The 18,514-nt window shown below is 39.9% G+C and overlaps 1 protein-coding gene across 1 annotated transcript in view; it reads left to right on the plus strand.

The window, feature by feature from the left end:
- LOC133765859 (probable ATP-dependent RNA helicase DDX60) overlaps positions 1-18,165 on the plus strand; it is a 53,955-nt gene extending 35,790 nt beyond the window's left edge. Inside the window, exons 9-16 of the mRNA XM_062199417.1 lie at positions 474-583; positions 679-783; positions 2,071-2,196; positions 4,089-4,216; positions 6,311-6,463; positions 8,410-8,554; positions 11,165-11,317; positions 18,135-18,165. Of these exons, the coding sequence (XP_062055401.1) occupies positions 474-583; positions 679-783; positions 2,071-2,196; positions 4,089-4,216; positions 6,311-6,463; positions 8,410-8,554; positions 11,165-11,317; positions 18,135-18,155 (941 nt within the window). The 3' untranslated portion in view covers positions 18,156-18,165. The remainder of the gene's footprint in view (positions 1-473; positions 584-678; positions 784-2,070; positions 2,197-4,088; positions 4,217-6,310; positions 6,464-8,409; positions 8,555-11,164; positions 11,318-18,134) is intronic.
- The last annotated feature ends 349 nt before the right edge of the window (positions 18,166-18,514 follow it).

The following is an 18,514-nucleotide window of genomic DNA, read 5'->3' on the forward strand; positions in this document are numbered from 1 at the left end:
GCATATTGGATTCCTGGATTTAAAAAATTAGTAAATGACAGAAGAAGACTCATTTTCTCTGGGAGATGGTGATACTGTTCTCAAAGACAGGGAGATAATCCAATAGTAATAGCAGCAGTAACACCCGTGTTTCCTATTGAAATAATTGAATGGGTTGCAGGCCTTTTTATTCAAACCCTGTTTCTTGTGCAAAAGCATGCTTTCCAAGAATATTTAGAAAAATATACACTAGGAATTACAAGAAGCAAGGATGGACTGTGACTGAAGATTCAGACCAGGAGGGCAGGTAAAACATCTGTGTGCGGTATAGGCACAGAGGCTCCTCCTCCACTGCATGGCCCTGTTGTCGTTTTGTCGACAGAGGCCTCCAGCACAGCTCTCCCTAGGCCTGGCTGTCTTTAGAAAATCGGAATTACATCATTGTTGAGAGAGACAAACCCATCTTAATCCGCATTTTAATTCCACTTTCACAGTGTGGTACAAAGAACGATACAACGATCTAGAAAAGTATGTGTGTTCTCTAAAGGATAACGATTTTGTCATTGCACACTACCACCCGTGCGCTGCGCTCACAGTCAACCATGTAAGTACAAAAGCACTTCGGAAAAGGAGGCGTCTAGGTGGTTAAAATCTGCATATGGGACGGAGATCAATGGCTTTTCATTTTCTGCTTTTTAGATAGAGAAGTATGGAGTCCCTGCAGACCTTCAGTTTTCTCCTCGGGAAAGCATACTTCTGTATGATGCTATGGTACACATTTGGCCAGAACGGTCAAGAATGCAGGTGCGTGTACGAAAGTAAACACTAGGCACTGTTTCTCTCTGTGTGTGTGTAAATACGTATAGTATACTTACATATGTATATATATTTCAAAAATTAGAGGAAATGGAGTTGTAAGTTTGTTTTGGTGCAAAGTAATTTTGAAATTCATGCAGTTTGTTTCACAATACACATTTCCATGAACTTTTTGGAGATTTCTCGTGTGTGTGTGTGTGTGTGCATTTCGCGTATGTCTGTGTATGTGGTGTTTGTGTGCATGTATATTTGCATGTGCTGTGTGTGTGTGTGAATATGGTATATGTATGTGTGTGAATGTGATGTATGTGTATGTGTGAAGGTGGTACATGTGTGCATGCGCGTGGTGTATGTGTGCACGGTGTGTGTGTGTATATTGTGTGTGTGTGTACGTGGTGTATGTGTTCACGGTATGTGTGTGTATATGTTGTGTGTGGTGTATGTGTGTATTTGTGTGTGCGTGGTGTATGTGTTCATTGTATGTGTGTATGTGTATGTTGTGTGTGGTGTATGCGTGTATGTGCATGTGGTGTATGGTGATATGCATGTCTACATGTGTGTTGTGTATGTGTGTATGTTGTATATGTGCGCATATGTGTCTGTGAATGGTGTATATGTGTGGGTGTGTGTGGGGTATGTGTGTGTGTGTGTTTGTGGGTATTCCTTAGCTGGTATCTCTAGTCCTGTGGCATGATAGTCCGTTAAGAATGAACAAATTAGATAATGGTGTTACTCTGATGTAGATGAAGGCATAGTATTTCATAGTTCAAAGCATAAACTTCAGAGACTCATTTCTCTAGATTTAGAAAAATTAGTTAAAAGAGCTAATAATGCCTATTTTGTAGCATTGTTATTAAGGTAAGCCAAATAATTAAAAGTTCTTAGAATAATACCTTGCTACAGTAAGAATGATATGTCTTTTTTTTTTTTTTTCAAATTGATGGGTTTTGTCCCTGCCTGTAACTGAATGTCAAGCTGAGAAGTTTTTTTCCTACCCCAAAACTGTGCTTAAAAACTCCAGCGCCACGGGCCCCTTCTGGTTTTGCCTCTCTTGGGGCCCCCTACACGCCACTCTGGCTGGAGGCCTCTGGCTCTAATAAATCTTGCTTTTAAATACTTAAAAATATTATGTGTTCAACTCCTCATGTAGTTAACGCTGTTCGTAAACATGAATGCAGTGAACTGAGTGATTTGCCTCATAACCGTGCACGTGGCAAACTTTAGACCAGGTGATAACTGTATTTTCTTTGGTATTTGTGCTTGTTCATTTTCAAGGAGTTAGAACCTGAAGAATTCAGCTGCTTTAAAAATAAAGTAGTCATCATGAGGACAGATGCCAAGAAATATGAAGAGGAACTGAAAAAGGAAATGCTTAGTTGGATGCAGCTGGACCCAGGCAAGGTTGTGACAGACATTTAGGATTTTTTATTTAATATAAAATGAATCTCATTTATTCAGTTACAGTCAAGAGAATCCCCATAGGGCTCTTTAGTATTTGAATATGGAAATCCTATTACTGTACTTTGCCATTCTACCTTAAATTTAGCCAGCTAGATAAAGAAAGATGTAGAGAATCATTACTTCAGTTCCATCTGGGACAACCCACACCTGCTACTACTATATCCTCTTTGGATGTGCACCTCGGTCAGTAAAACTCACTGGGACAGACTACATTGATCTGCAAATGTTAAAACACCTAATGTCCCAAATTGCTATTAAATTCATGAGAGGTTTTCAGCCCTGGCTGCTTATCAGGAATCATCTAGGAAGCCTGATCTCATCTAGAGATTCTGAGCTGATTGACCTCCAGTGGACTGGGGCACGGGAATTTTAAAACAACCTCCTATGTAATTTTTTAAAAAAGATTTATTTATGTATTTGAAAGGCAGAGTTACAGAGACGGGGGGGAGAGATAGAGAGAGAGAGAGAGAGAGGAAGGAAGGAAGGAAGGGAAGGGGGGAGGGAGGGAGGGAGGGAGGGAGGAAAAATATCTTCCATCTGCTGTTTTAATCCCTGAAATGGCTGTAATGGCAGGAGCTGGCTGATCTGAAGCCAGGAGCCAGGGTCTCCCATGTGGGCACAGGGGCCCATGCACTTGGGCCATCTTCCAGTGCTTTCCCAGGCCATAAACAGAACAGCCAGGACACGGACCTGCACCCGTATTGGATGCTGGTGCCATAGGAGGAGGCTTAACCTTCTATGCCACAGTGCCACCCCCTCCCCCCACCGTATAAGTTTAATTCTCAGCAGGGTGGAGAATCTTTGGCCCACTATTGCCATTGTCTGGTTCCTAATACACTTGGGTGTAAAGACAGCACTTAGATCAGACTTTCATTGAGTATTTCATTGAGTATTTTTGCCATTTCCTAGGAGGTGGAAAACCTCTAGACCCAATTAATTCCCACATCCCTTCCAGCCATATACTTCATTCCTTTGGAGCCTGAGATGGATGGGTGGATGGGTGGATGGGTGGATAGATAGGTAGGTAGGTAGGTAGGTAGATAGATAGATAGATAGATAGATAGATAGATAGATAGATATAGAGATCTTCCACCGATTGGTTCACTTCCCTAATGCCTTCAATAGTTGGGGCTAGGCCAGCTGAAGGCAGGAGCCTGGAACTACATCTGGATCTCTCACTTTAGTGGCAGGTGTCCAGGTATTTGGGCCACCACCTGCTACCTCCCAGGGTGTGTATTAGCTCCTGTTGGCTCCAAAGCAGAGCTGGGTCTTGAATCCAGGGACTCTGTTTTGTGATGTCAGCATCCCAGGTGGCACCCTAACCACTGTGCCCAATGCACAGCCCCTACTGAATCTATTACCTTTTCTCTGGTAACTTATACCACGTAAAAATTGTAGCTTAAAAAATAATGAAATATCCTATTAAAATACTATTTGTAGACCATAGATGTATATGTGATATCTATAGATAAGAAAAACTATTTCAGATTTTCTTGCCATTAAATGTTGAAATCATCCTTCGGTAGTCTGTATTTAGTGTTGATCAGCATTAAGTCGTGACAATCCTTTCAGTAAGCACAACACCACAGTATTACATAAACTTGATCACAGTATTGTAGAACTATGTCATTCAAGTTTTCTGAGGTTTTCATTTTATTTAAATGTTTAGTATATGACTGGTTGAATTCCTAATTTTCTACTTACATTTGTCATTCTGAATATACTGTTCAACTGCAACTTGCTTTTCACCCTCAAATATCTGCGCATCCTGTTGCCTTCCTTTGTGGTCATCAGTACCTTATCTACCTTTTATTTGTGGTAACTTTATTCAGGTGAATCAGCTACTGCAGTACCTTAAGCCTCAAACTTTTGACAGTGCAAGGATTGAAAAGGAACGAATGTTTCCTTGTTTTGTGGAAAAACTTAAAGAAATGGATAGGCTACCAGCAATATTTTTTTCGTAAGTAATTATTTTCTGTGGAAAGCATTATACATTGATTTATATGAATTTGCAGACTATTGAAAAATATAATTAAGGAAGAACTTATAATCTGACATATATTAGAATTTCAGGAATTTTTGAGCATATTGAAGTTATATTTTCTTTTTAAATTTTTAGAATATGGGGAACAGATTTCATGCATTTTATAGATATACTTCTAAGATAAGCACAATTCCCTCTCTACCTCCCTCAATCCACCTTTCTCCTTTCCTTGATTTTCCTTTAATTTTTGCAATAACATATTTTCTTTTTTAAAAAAGATTTATTTTATTTATTTGAAAGACAGAGTTACAGAGAGAGGTAGAGACACAGAGAGATGTCTGTCCACTGGTTCACTCTCTAGATGGCCACAATGGCCAGAGCTGCACTGATCCGAAGCTAGGAGCCAGGAGTTTCCTCCAGGTCTCCCAGGTGGGCGCAGGGGCCCAAGGACTTGGGCCATCTTCTACTGCTTTCCTAGGCCACAGCAGAGAGCTAGATGGAAGAGGAGCAGCCAGGACTTGAACTGGCACCCATATGGGATGCCGACGCTTCAGGCCAGGGCTTTAACCTGCTGTGCCACAGCGTCAGCCCCTGCAATAACATATTTTCAATCTATTTTATGACCACAGGATTAACACACCACTAATCATGATGTTCAAAAAGTAAAAAGTAGGAAGACCAGTGTTCCACAGGAATATAGAAAAGGGTTATAAACAATAATAAAATCATAAGGTATCAGTTTCATTCTGATATGTTATTTTTGTATTCTATATCAACTAGCACATATAAGAGATATTTTCTATAGCAACTTGGGTATAATACAACAAAAACAAACACTCTCTTACTAAACTTTGTTTGAAAATCTAATTGTATGGCTTGGTAGAGTGGAATTTCCTGGGCCATAAGTTAATGGAAAGTTCAACATATTTGTAGAATCAGATATGGTAAAAAGAGTAATGTGTATTTGGCAAAACAGAGTACATACATTAACATACAACTATATACACATATGATGGCATATTGAGTGTTTAGTCTGCCATTTTTCTTTTGTGAAGTTTCATTATATATAAGCTCTTTAAGTGGAAAGAAAAGACCTTGAAGAATATTTATGACAATCACTTCAAAGAATTAAAAGAAAAATTAGATAGGGCCTGGTAGCAAGATGATTGAATTAGCAATCATATTTTCATCAGCTCTTTGTATAGGAATGTGCATTGATCTTGTAGTAAGTTTGAAAATTTTTGAGAAAAGTGAAGAGAAAAAGGTTAAGCCAAATATGAGGAAGTACAAAAGTATCCCTAGAAATCCAATCCCTAACTCAAACTTCATGTCACAGGTGAAAATGAACTAACTAGGAACAATGACAAGTAGGTGCTGGTCTGTTCTTTACAAAGATTCAGCAGTCTTAATATGGGAACTGTGTGAAATGAGAAAAGAGCAGGTTTTTTTTTTTTAATTTTTAAAAAATTTTTTGACAGGCAGAGTGGACAGTGAGAGAGAGAGACAGAGAGAAAGGTCTTCCTTTTGCCGTTGGTTCACCCTCCAATGGCCACCGCAGTAGGCGTGCTGCAGCTGGCACACTGCGCTGATCCGATGGCAGGAGCCAGGTGCTTCTCCTGGTCTCCCATGGGGTGCAGGGCCCAAGCACTTGGGCCATCCTCCACTGCACTCCCTGGACACAGCAGAGAGCTGGCCTGGAAGAGGGGCAACCGGGATAGGATCAGTGCCCCGACCGGGACTAGAACCCGGTGTGCCGGCGCCGCAAGGCAGAGGATTAGCCTATTGAGCCGCGGCGCCGGCCCAGAGCAGGTTTTCTTTCCCTAGTAAAGAGCCTTTACCTAACTACTCTTACCATAGTATCAAAATTCACCTTTGTAACTAACTCTGATCTTCTCTTCCATTCACATGAACTCTGATTTAGGAGTTAAATGGGCAAAAATGAACGAATGACAGAGATTGATGTTACCCAAACAAATGTTCCTACATCCAAAAATGGTCTTCATTAATGAATGCAGGGCTGGGCTGGAATGAACATGCAGTTATCCAGTGTTCTCACATCCTTCACTTTAGATTCAACATTCACTCAGTGGAATGGTCAGCTTCACGCCTTCTTACTAATAGGTTGACGAGACAATATACTCATAGTCACAACTCTGAAGGAGAGAAGAACTTAAACAGGAAACTGGAGAAAGCGATTAAGTCTCAAAGGAGAACGTACGCTGCGTGAGTATTTCTGCTGGAATTGCGGAATTCAGTGTGTACTGAAACCTTGAAGTGTGCAATTATTTATAGAATTAAAATCGTATTTCACTGCTTTATGTTTTTATGATACACCAACTTAATTTAATTAGAACATCATTTTGGGGGACTTACGTGGGAGAAGATTATTGAGTATTTCAGTAATTGTACAATGTTTTACAGTAACTTTCTTCAGTTGATTAGCTTATTTCTAACATTTTCTTAGGTCCACAAAGTTTAAGTTTATGATTAACAACCTAATCATATATTTAAAGTCCCACAACACTCAGTACCATTACAGGGACCAAGCTTCATTATGAGTTCTGGGACAAAATATATTCAAACGATAGCAGGTCCAAAAGCTTCCTACCCACTTATTATTTCATTCTTTTTGTTGGTGTTTCTTTAACTAGATAATTGAAATGGTCTGTCTTTGAATTTGTGGATTATTTCTTTCACTGAACTAAGTTTGCTATGGAAACTCTTGAATTTTTTGTTTCGATGATTGTGTTCTTCAGCTTCAGAATTCCTGTTTATATATCTTCGTTGAACCCTCATTTTGTTCATGTATTATTTTGCTGATTTTAAAAATATTTTATTTCTATGTTCTCTTATATATTGCTCACTAAACTTCTTTAGGATGATTATCTTGAATTCTTTGTTAGGCAGTTCATAGATCTCCATTTTTTCTATTTTAAAAAGATCTATTTATTTGAAAGGCAAAATTAGAGGGAGAGAGAGATATTTTTCATCTGCTGGTTTATTCCACAAAGAGCTGCAACAGTTGTAGCTGGGCCAGTCTGAAATCAGGAGCCGGAAGATTCTTCTGGGTCTCCCATGGGTGTGCGGGGGCTCAAGAACTTGGGCCATCTTCCACTGCTTTCCCAGGTGTGTTAGGGAGCTGGAGTGGAAGTGGAGCAGCCGGGACTTAAACTGATGTCCATATGGGATGCTGGTACTGCAGGCAGTGGCTTTACCCACTATGCCACAGTGCCAGCCCTAGATCTCCATTTCTTTCTTTTTTTTTAAAAAAATATTTATTTATTTATTTGAAAGTCAGAGTTACACAGAATAGAGGCAGAGAGAGAGAGAGAGAGAGAGAGAGAGAGAGAGAGAGAGGGAGGGAGGGAGAGGGGCCCTCCATCCGATGTTCACTCCTCAATTGGCCACAACGGCCAGAGCTGCACTGATCCAGAGCCAGGAGCCCCCTTGGGGTCTCCCACACGGGTGTAGGGGCCCAAGGCCTTGTGCCATCCTCCACTGCTTTCCCAGGCCATAGCAGGACTGGAAATGGAGCAGCCGGGCCTCGAACCCGCTCCCACATGGGATGCCAGCACTTTAGGCCAGGGTATTAACCCGCTGAGCCACAGTGCCAGCCCCTAGATCTCCATTTCTTTAAGCTTTGTTATTGGAATCTTATTTTATTCCTTTGGTGATGTCATGTTTCCCTGATTCTTTGATTCTGGTAACTACATGTTGCTCTCTGTGCATTTGAAGAAGCAATCATTTCTTCCAATCTTTATAAACTGGCTTTGGCAGTTTTACCAGTTGGCTTGAATGGAGATTTTAGATGGGCCACTTAGTGGAGCTCATGACTCACTGGCTTGCCAAGTCTGGCGACAGACCTGTTGCTGGAATCCACAGGTGAGCAGGCCTCATACCAGAATTTGTTGTCAAGCAGGACCAAGAATGGTTTTTCTGTTTTCTGTTAAGAAGGTATCAATGCATATGTTAAAAATAACAGATGATAAGCAATGAGAATTGAAGTAATTAAGGCCTGGTGAATATCCTTTAATAAGGGCAATCATATTTTGGGTTCAAATTACCAGGCATTCTTTTATGTTGGCACTTACAGACACAATTTCAAATGTTGAAAAGAAGAGGGCATGTTATAATCAATATTCACAATGTTCCTGATTTTTTATATTCAGTTATTTACATTCAAATTCAACTGCTCGAATTCAAAGATTGATTTTATGGGATGCTGAAATAAAGGAAATAAAGAAGAGTCTTAAAAAGAGTAAAGAAGTTCCTCCGGACTGTACTTATGTTGATCGAGCAGGTGTGGATAGCGAGGTAAGAGACGAGAACAGGGGGCATGCCTAGGTGGATGGATTCATTTGCTAAGGCTTCTGCACCAGGGTACCACGTGTTAGGAATTTATTTCTTACCAGTGATGCCTGCTGGAAGTCTGGGACCCAGTAGGATTACTTCCTTCTGAGGTTTCTGAGGGCAGGGTCTGCTCCAGGTCTCTCTCCAGGGCTTACATGCATTACTTTAGAGGGCTCGTGAAAAACAGAATTAAAAAATAAGTTTATTTTGTACAAAAGAATTTTGAAATCTGCCCACACGAGGCATCTTCCCAGAGGCCATGGAGAATACATGTTATGAGAAAGCTCTGCATGAATTTCTAAAGTTTTTTGCACCAGAATAAACTTAGTTTTTCGATTCGATTTTTCCATGAACTTGTTGCAGTCCTCTTGTATAATGGGTACCTTCTCCCTGCTCTCTGTTACCACCACATCGTGTTTCCTCTGTATGTGTCTGTCCGAAATGCCTCTTACAGAGATAGTAGTCATATTGGATTGCAGCTCACTGTAATGATTCACTTTTAACTTAATTAACTCTGTATCAAGTACTCCAAAGTTCAGTTTTGGTGGTGCACAATCCAGCACATAACCTTAAGTGTGTGTGTGTGTGTCTATACTGTACTATGCAGTTTATAAAACACAACCTATTTCATCTAAATTGATCTTAATGTAAGGGAAACTGGAGTTGGAGGCTGAAGAAGTTAAGATTATACATGTAAGTTTACACAGCTATTAAAAGTGGTCCAAAGATTCATAACAAGGTATAGCAAGTGCAGGCTTTTTCTTTGTGCAGTCGCCTGCATCTGTTAAAGTTAATGATAATCCTTTATGTAGACAGAAATAGAAAAAGTAAAAGTAGTCACCAAGAGTCACCCTCCAGTAAGTAAAGAATTCAACAAGCAGTCAGCAAAAAACCCACTGTTCCTGAAGAGTATAGACAAGGGCCATGAGCAATAATTGAATCTTGTGACTATAAAGTGAATTCAAAGTATATCATTGTAGAAATTAAAAGAAAGTAAGAAAGGAAGGAGGAAGTGGATGGGAGCAAGGGAGGGAACAAGGGAGGGTGGGAAGTATCATCATGATATTTTTAAAAAATATTTATTATTTTGAAAGGCAGAATTACATGAACACACACACACACACACACACAGAGAGAAGTCTTCCATTTGCTGGTTCACTCCCCAAATTGCCACATTGGCCAAGACTGGGCCAGGCTGAAGCCAGGAGCCAGGAGCTTCTCCTAGCTCTCCCACATGGGTGCAGAGATCCAAGCACTTTGGCCCTCCTCCACTGCTTTCCCAGGCACATTAGCAGGAGACTGGATAGAAAATGGAACAGCCGGGACTCAAACTGGTGCCCATATAGGATGCTGGCACTGCAGGCAGTAGCTTTATCTGCTGCACCACAGTGGTGGCCCCATCATTATGTTCTTAAAACTGTATATATAAAATACATGAGATGTGTTCTCCTTATATCAATAAAAATTTTAAGAAAAAGAAAAGGTAAATGTTAAATATTTTTTCTGAGCTAAAGCAGCGACTTGCTACCAGGAAATCAAATTCAGATTTGTGTTTCATTTGAAAGCTTCTCCCGTTTTCTGTGCTTCATGTCACCAAATCATCACCACATGCCCAGTTCTACAAACTAGAAACTGTTGCCCTCTTCTCCACTGCTGTGTGTCTCACTCAGAAACTAAGCCCAGAACACTGAGAGACACGCCAGATAATGGGTGTGCGACCTGCTGGACCATGTAGTCAGATCAATGGCTATTACTTGTGTATGTTTGCTTTTTTCTTTTAGTGATGGTGCAGGTTGGAAAGGGGGAGGGAAGCAGAATAAAAGTAAAAAAAGAGGGTGGGAAAGAGAAGAAAGAAAGAGAAGAAGAGCAGTAGTGACTGACAGAGGTAGAAACTGTTCAGGAAAGACAAAGTGAGTTTCAGAGAAGGAGCTGGAGGACAGAGATGGGGAGAGGGTGTGGAGAGAGAGACAGGAAGTGAGAAACACAGAGGTGCCAGCCTGGAAGCACAGGGAGACACAGACAGACACGGGCTGACCGTGGTCAGATGTGATTGGAGTGAACAGGGTTAGTTTCAAGTCAGCAGCAAAAATAGAGCAAAAGGCAGTTGATAATCAGACTCCGCTGAGAGCTGTGTTGGGGCCAGGGGTGGATTTTGCTGCTTGCCTGGGGGGACGCTGGGCCTGCATGGAGCATCTCCTCTTGGACTTCTTACCGTTGTGCTTCAGTGTTTCCTCATTACCCCAGGATGAGCTGGAGCTGCCTCCAGCATTGTGGGAGTGATGTCAGCAGGTACACGAGGGAAAACTGGGCACATGGCTGCTGTGAGGGAGGTGTGTGAAGAAAGGATCAGTGCATTTGAGGTTGGATTGCGTTCTACTTTACCAGGTCTTACGCATGGATGCCACTTAGGACAGAACTGCTCTATTTATGAACTTGAGGTTCTAGCATAAAACACTACTGCTCCTCCCAGAAATGCGTCTAACTGCCTGCTAAAGCCTTCTAACACATAAAATCAGGCTTCAGTTAAAGGACATATGCCTTCATTTGATTTTGCAAACTGTGTGGGTGTTTCAGACTTTCAGGAAGATTGTATCCAGGCTGAGATGGACAAGAGGAGGCTCCGGTCTGATCAGGCTGTTACAGCGGGGCATTGGCTACCACCATGGTTTAATGGAGTACAAACAGAGACAAGTTGTTGAGACCCTTTTCAGACTGAAGCACGTCAAGGTAGGTGAACTCACTACAAAGCACAGCTTTCACTTCGATTGGGTAGAGGAAAGCTGCAGTGGCTATGGGACGGAAGATGCTCTATTTAGCTCTCTCTGGGGAGAGATGCGCCACCTACATTTATCATATTTCCTTCCATACATTTTTACATAGTTAATATGATAATGTGTACACAATTTGGGATCTTGTCTGCCTTGCCTAATATTATTTAAGTATTTTATTAATTAGCATGAGGTAATAAATATGTGTGCAACAGAAAATACACATATTTAATTTACTTAAGCATTATACTAATGTTAATTTTCTGTCAACATAGATCATCATTTTTTTAAAAAGATTTATGTATGTATTTGAAAGACAGAGTTACAGGGAAAGAGAGAGAGAGAGAGAGAGAGAGAGAGAGAGAGAGAGAGAGAGAGAGATCTTTCATCTGCTGGTTCATTCCCCAAGTAGCTGTAATGACCAGAGCTGGGACGATCTGAAGCCAGGAGCCAGGAGCTTCTTTTGGGTCTCCCACTGTGGTTGGTGCAGGAGCCCAAGTGCTTGGGCCATTTTCTGCTGCTTTCCCAGGCCATCGCAGAGTTGGAGCAGCCGGGACTTGAACTGGTGCCCATATGGGATGCTGGCACTGCAGGCAGTGGCTTTACCCACTACACCACAGTATTGGCCCCATAGATCATCATTTAAATTATTTATTTAGAATTGATTGATTCTGCTAAGTGAAAAAAATGTCTCAGAAGGCAAAGGTAGCAGGCTCTGGAAATACATAGCCAAATTTCTTTCCAGAATGACTCTTTTTAACTTTATTTAGATTTTGAGTATTATGGTTAAAAACTGAAGTTGTTATGATGGTACAGAGAATATCTCATACCACCCAATTTCTCCTTTTATTAACATCTTATACTATTACAACATATTATTGCCACAGATGAATCCATATTGTTACATTTTTATTAAATTAAGTCCATTCTTTTTTTGAAGATGTATTTACTTATTTTAAAGACAGTTACACACACACACACGGGGGGGGGGGAATCTTCCATCTATTGATTCACTCCCCAAATGACCACAATGGCCAGAGTGGGCCAAAGTGAAGCCAGGAACCAGGAAATCCATCTGGGTCTCCTACATGGGTGTCAGGGGCCCAAGTGCTTGGGCCGTTTTCCACTGTTTTCCCAGGCACATTAGCAGGGGGCTGGATAGGCAATGGAACAGCCAGAGCTCAAACTTGCTCTCCTATGGGGTGCAGGCACCTCAGGTGGCAGCTTAACCTGCTGAGCCACAGTCCCAGCCCCTAAAGTCCATTCTTGATTCAGAAAGCCCAATCATTCCCCAGTGATCCAGAAAGATAACTGTATAAACTTCACAGTGTGAAAATTAAGAGTAAATTAATGGGCTAAAGGAGAACTAATAATGGAAATAAGAAAATTTATTTATTTATTTATTTACTTATTTTTAAAGAATTATTTATTCATTTGAAAGTCAGAGTTACACACAGAGAGAAGGAGAGGTAGAGAGAGAGATCTTCCATCTGCTGGTTCACTCCCCAGTTGGCCGCACTGGCTGGAGCTGTGCTTATTGAAGCGAGGAGCCAGGAGCTTCTTCTGGGTCTCTCATGTGGGTGCAGGGGCCCAAGTGCTTGGGCCATCTTCTACTGCTTTCCCAGGCCATAGCAGAGAGCTGGATTGGAAGAGGAGAGCTGGGACTCGAACCGGCGCCCATATGGGGTGCCAGCACTGCAGGCGACAGCTTTACCTGCTATGCCACAGCGCCGGCCCCAGAAAATTTATTTATTTGCTAGGTAAATAAAATGCTGTATAGACAAACTTCTGTGATGCAGCTAAACTAGTAGTTGGAGGAAAATGTATAACCTTAACTATGTTTATTTTCAAGAGAAGAAAAGGCTACATGAGAAACAAAAATGTATCTGAGCAACCTTAGGTAGGTTTGCGATAAGACAGTTTCCAGCAATAGATTCACCTTTCTCTAAGAAATGTGAACCTCTCGGTATCTGCAGGGGATTGCTTCTAGGACTTGCACATATACCAGAATCCATCAGAGTGCTCTAGTCTTTTATATAAGACAGCATAGCTTTGGCATAGAACCAATGCGTATCCTGTGTCTCTAGGTTACTTACATTACTTAGTGCAATGTATTGTATGTAAGTAGTTGCTACAGTATATTATTTAGAAAATAATGACAGGAAAAAAAAAGACTGTAAGTGTTCAGTGCACTTTTTTGTGTGATCCCTTTGACTCTTAGACCTATCAGAGCCATCAATTGTGAGCTGAAATTGATCACTTGGACTAGTGAGATGGCATTGGTACATGCCACCTTGATGGGATTGTGTTGTAATCCCCTGGCACATTTCTAATTTCACCATTTGGGGCAAGTCCGATTGAGCATGTCCCAAATTGTACATCTCCTCCCTCTCTTTTTCCACTCTTAAATTTAACAGGGATCACTTTTCAGTTAAAATTTAAACACCTAAGAATAATTGTGTGTTAAATACTGAGTTCAACCACTAGTACTAGAACAACAACAACAACAACAACAACAACAAATACTAAAAAGGATAAAGTATTACATTGTACATCTAAAGTCAGGACAAGAGCTGATCAGTTCATTGTTTCTTATAGTGTGCATTTCACTTAACAGGTTTCCCATTTGGTGCTCAGTTGTCACCGATCAGGGAAAACAAATGATATTTGTCTCTTTGGGACTGGCTTAATTCACTCAGCATGATGTTTTCCAGATTGCTCCATCTTGTTACAAATGACCGGGTTTCATTGTTTCTTACTGTTGTATAGTATTCTATGGAGTACATGTCCCATAATTTCTTTATCCAGTCTACTGTTGATGGGCATTTGGGTTGGTTCCAGGTCTTAGCTATTGTGAATTGAGCTGCAATAAACATTAATGTGCAGATAGTTCTCACAAGAGCAAGTGGTTTGCAATTTCTCTTCTTCCATTGCCCATATCTTTTGACATAGTCGTAAGACATTGCTCCAGATAGAATCACTCTGACTTACTACTTGGTAATTTACCTTTCCATATGATCCTGCAGGGTCCTTGGTGAAGCCTGTCGTGCTATTTTCTTATCTTTAAAGTAAATGCAAGGTGTCAGGTGCATAACAATAACATGAGCAGATCTAAAAATACTGCTCAGCTTTCTAATTAATACTAAGATGCTGTTACTCCCTTTTTATTTCATCAGTAGTATATTATTTATAAATAACTGATATGACACTTAAATATAATAAGCATAAATGCATTATTTAATAACTGATACATTTGAGCCTAACGAGCATATTTAAGTACCAACTAAAATAGTGTGTAAAATTTGCAAATCATGTTTTTTGAGGTGAGGGAAACTACTAGGATTTGAATAGCACCTTTATATACTTTATCTAATTTGGTGGTATCAACAAGACTGTATCAGACAAGGTAAGTTTTCCTGGTTCTCTATTATATATGAAAAATGATGATTCAATATTTATACAAAACTACTGGCTTAATAATTGGCCACCCAGGTTTAACAGTGTTATTCTGACTTTAGACCTAGGACTCCACTGGTGTAGCTGTTAATCTTTTGAAAATATTCTTTGTTTGCTATTATTCTCATATTTCAAAAAATTAAGGAAACTTTATATTTGCATATGCGCTAATAACCTTTTAAGCTGTTGAAAGGCCTACTACACATGAATTAATCTAGAGGTGATAAAACATATAAAGACTTAAAATTTTGAAAAGGTTACATGTGAGGCAAATTCAGTACAGGCTCTAAGTGAGTTCTGGTGTTTGGGAAATGCACCCAGCCCCGCATTTCACATGTAAGGCAGAGATTATGCTGACTGTTAATATGTGAAGAATTTCATTCCAGAGATAGATTAGAATAATTTCTACAAAACGATGTTGTTGTCTCAGGTGAATGGTGATTCTAATATTGTAGCAACTTTTGTCTAATTTGATATTTTTAGAGAGGTTGGTCGTTAGCACTCTGAAAGCATAGTAATCTGTTTCACAAATAGAACCAGACTGCTGGCGATTACAGATTCTTCAGGTTTCAGTAGCGGACATCAATGATATCGCTATGCAGTGTGAACTGTATGTTCTTGAGGTGTTAATGAGGAAGAGTGGTCCTTTGCTTTATCATTTTTCTTCCCTTTTGGACACTGATAAAAGACAATGGAAAGTATCATAAAGTTCTATTTGCGACGGATTTTTACGTTTAAGAGAATACCTGGTTGTGGCTAGTTTTACTTTATTTTATTTTTCCTTTCTCTGAGTTAATACTGGCTACAGCAAGATAATATGATTGCAAGGAAAGTCGATATTCAGAGAAATAAAACCTTGACTGGGTGATCCATAAGTAGGTTGTTTAACTGCATAAGGAGTCTTCAAAAGTTCATGAAAAATGTGTATTATGAGCAAACTTGGCATGGATTTCGAATAGTTTTGACCAAAAGGAGCTTATTTCTTAACTTATCTTTTAAAAATTTTTTCACAAAATTTTGGGAATACCCTTGTATAATAAAGATAGTGTCTATTTTCCTGTTAATGAAAACACGAACAAAATTTAGAATTTATCTGGACAGACATGATTAATATTTATTACCAAGGTAAGGACAGCTTTATTGAGAGTGCTTTTTACCTTTAGCTGTTTTAAATAAGTGTCTTGCATAGTGTTTCTATTCTATTCAGTGAATAAAAAGATATAAAAACCTGTAAAACAAGAATTACATGGGAAAAAAAAAACCCTCGAGGTATCATTAACATGGGTTGAAGGCATTCCATTGTGAGAATGTGTTTTATAGACATTGTTTGAACATCTTCTATAATTTACTTGGGGCATGGAGACAAAAGCAGCACTGCTAGTCTTGATTGGTTTTATATAAGTTGGTGAACAGGTTTCTACTTATAAAATGAGGAGTATTGATTACACGATAGGAAAATAAGATAATTTAGATAATTTAGTTGCATGTAGCTGTAATCATTTTAAAAGTTTAAAGTATTTGAAACTAAATTTTGATTTCTCAAGGGTACCTTGTTTTATATAGACATTGATTTGAAGTGTAAATGTTAATCAATGTTCTATAAATATCAATTAATAAGTGATCTCATTATGAAGTACATGTATCAGAAGGTATAGGAAGGAAAAGATGATTCAAAAACATTGATGGTCATCAAATTATGTGATACGGAGTCTTTCTCTCTGAATTTTCAATATTTAAATTATTCTTTCATCTATTTGCCAAATCACACAACAATGCCTGAAAAAGATGATCACCCACTCAAAGAGGGCATTGCACTGCTTTTTTTTTTTAATTTGACAGAGTTAGACAGTGAGAGAGAGAGAGAGACAGAGAGAAAGGTCTTCCTTCCATTGGTTCACTCCCCAAATGGTCGCTACAGCTGGTGTGCTGTGCCAATCCAAAGCCAGAAGCCAGGTGCTTCTCCTGGTCTCCCATGCGGGTGCAGGGCCCAAGTACTTGGGCCGTCCTCCACTGCACTCCTGGGCCACAGCAGAGAGCTGCACTGGAAGAGGAGCAGCTGGGACTAGAACCTGGTGCCCATATGGGATGCGAGTGCCGCAGGCAGAGGATTAACCAAGTGAGCCACAGCACTGGCCCTCATACTGTTTTGTTTTAAAGAATACTCAATTGGCTACTTATTTTTATACAGTGAAGCATTGGGAAGGCCCCTAAATATTTTTTATATGAACTCAAGTCCAACTTTATCTTCAGCTATAAATTACATTTGGGGTGCTTTAATATAATTTTCTTCATTTAAAAAAGGTATTAGCTGCAATGATGGACAGAGTAACATTTAAATTTTGGTACTTTACCAAAAATAGAGATCATATGCCTAAGAGATGAAAGCTCATCAAAATTCATATGGTACTTTATATTAAAAGGAAAACTTCTGCCGTGTCAGTATGCTTTGTTGAATGGGAAGCAGTTATGGATAGGCACGCACACATACAAACTCACACACACATACACATGCACACATAAGGATATATGGTTTACTTTCTATAAAGTGAGCATTAGAAATGTTCACTTATAAACAGTAGAAAGAAAGGGGTTAACGATTAGAAATGTTCACTTATAAACAGTAGAAAGAAAGTGGTTAATGATCAAGAGGGTTATATAACAATTAGAAAATGAAATTATTAATGTGCAGAGAGGTATTCACTAGAAAAAAAAAACTTTAAACACTTAAATTGCTCCATTTCCTTCACTAAAACTGATGCTTTTGCTTCACTCTAATACTCTCCTTCACTGATTTTTCTGTATATGTTCATTTCACCCCCAAAGATCTATTTTCTATTTAACAGATTTATAATCAAGCAAATCAGTATTTTCTCCTTTTGCTAGATGTGCTTATACTATTGTCAATAGAGTCCATGTGAAAGGAATCTCAAGGAGGTGATGGTTTCCCGGCACCCTTTGCTCTTTTGAAGAGGCTCTCTTCTTTCTTTTTCTTTTGTGACTTGGGGGATGCTCCCTCTCCAAACTCCATGAAAGTGTCAATGCTTAAAAGTGACTAGCTTCAGTTCCTCCAGCCCATGGGAAATACATCTACAAATAACAGCCACTTCTATGTCCATTGCATCTTTGTTCTGCACGGTTGGCCACATTCTGACTGGGAGAGGAAGGGTAGGAAAAGAAGCATGCGTCTAACCCAGTGAGTGAAAGTTGGAGGAAACAGCATGTGACCAGGAATGGTCTGGTGTTTGCCTGCTTCCAGCGCTGGGATAAACAAGGGGCTGGCAGTGAAGACTCCTCCTCTCCTTTCTGCCCCTTCTCTCCAGATGAGGAGCACATCTCACTAGCAAACGGCAGGCCTGATTTCAGCTCATTTTTGTTCCTCGCTGGACATTGCAGCAAGTCACCTAGAGTCTCCTGCTTCATACTTTGTGAGTTAATTATTTATTGGTATGTTGCAAGCTTGAGTTATTATGAGATGCATTCAAGTCCTGGCTCCACTCCTGATTCCAGCTTCCTGCTAAAGCCTACCCTGGGAGACAGCAGGTGATGAATCAAGTACTTGAATCCCTGCTACCCATGTGGAAGACCCAGACTGAGTTTCTGGCTTCTGGCTTTGTCCTGTTCCAGTCCCAGCTGTTGTGGGCATTTGAAGAGTGAAGCAGTGGATGGGAGTTCCATCTTTATTGTCTCTGCCTTTCAAAAA

The sequence above is a fragment of the Lepus europaeus genome, chromosome 8 (assembly GCF_033115175.1).
Source record: "Lepus europaeus isolate LE1 chromosome 8, mLepTim1.pri, whole genome shotgun sequence".
Lineage (NCBI taxonomy): Eukaryota > Metazoa > Chordata > Mammalia > Lagomorpha > Leporidae > Lepus > Lepus europaeus.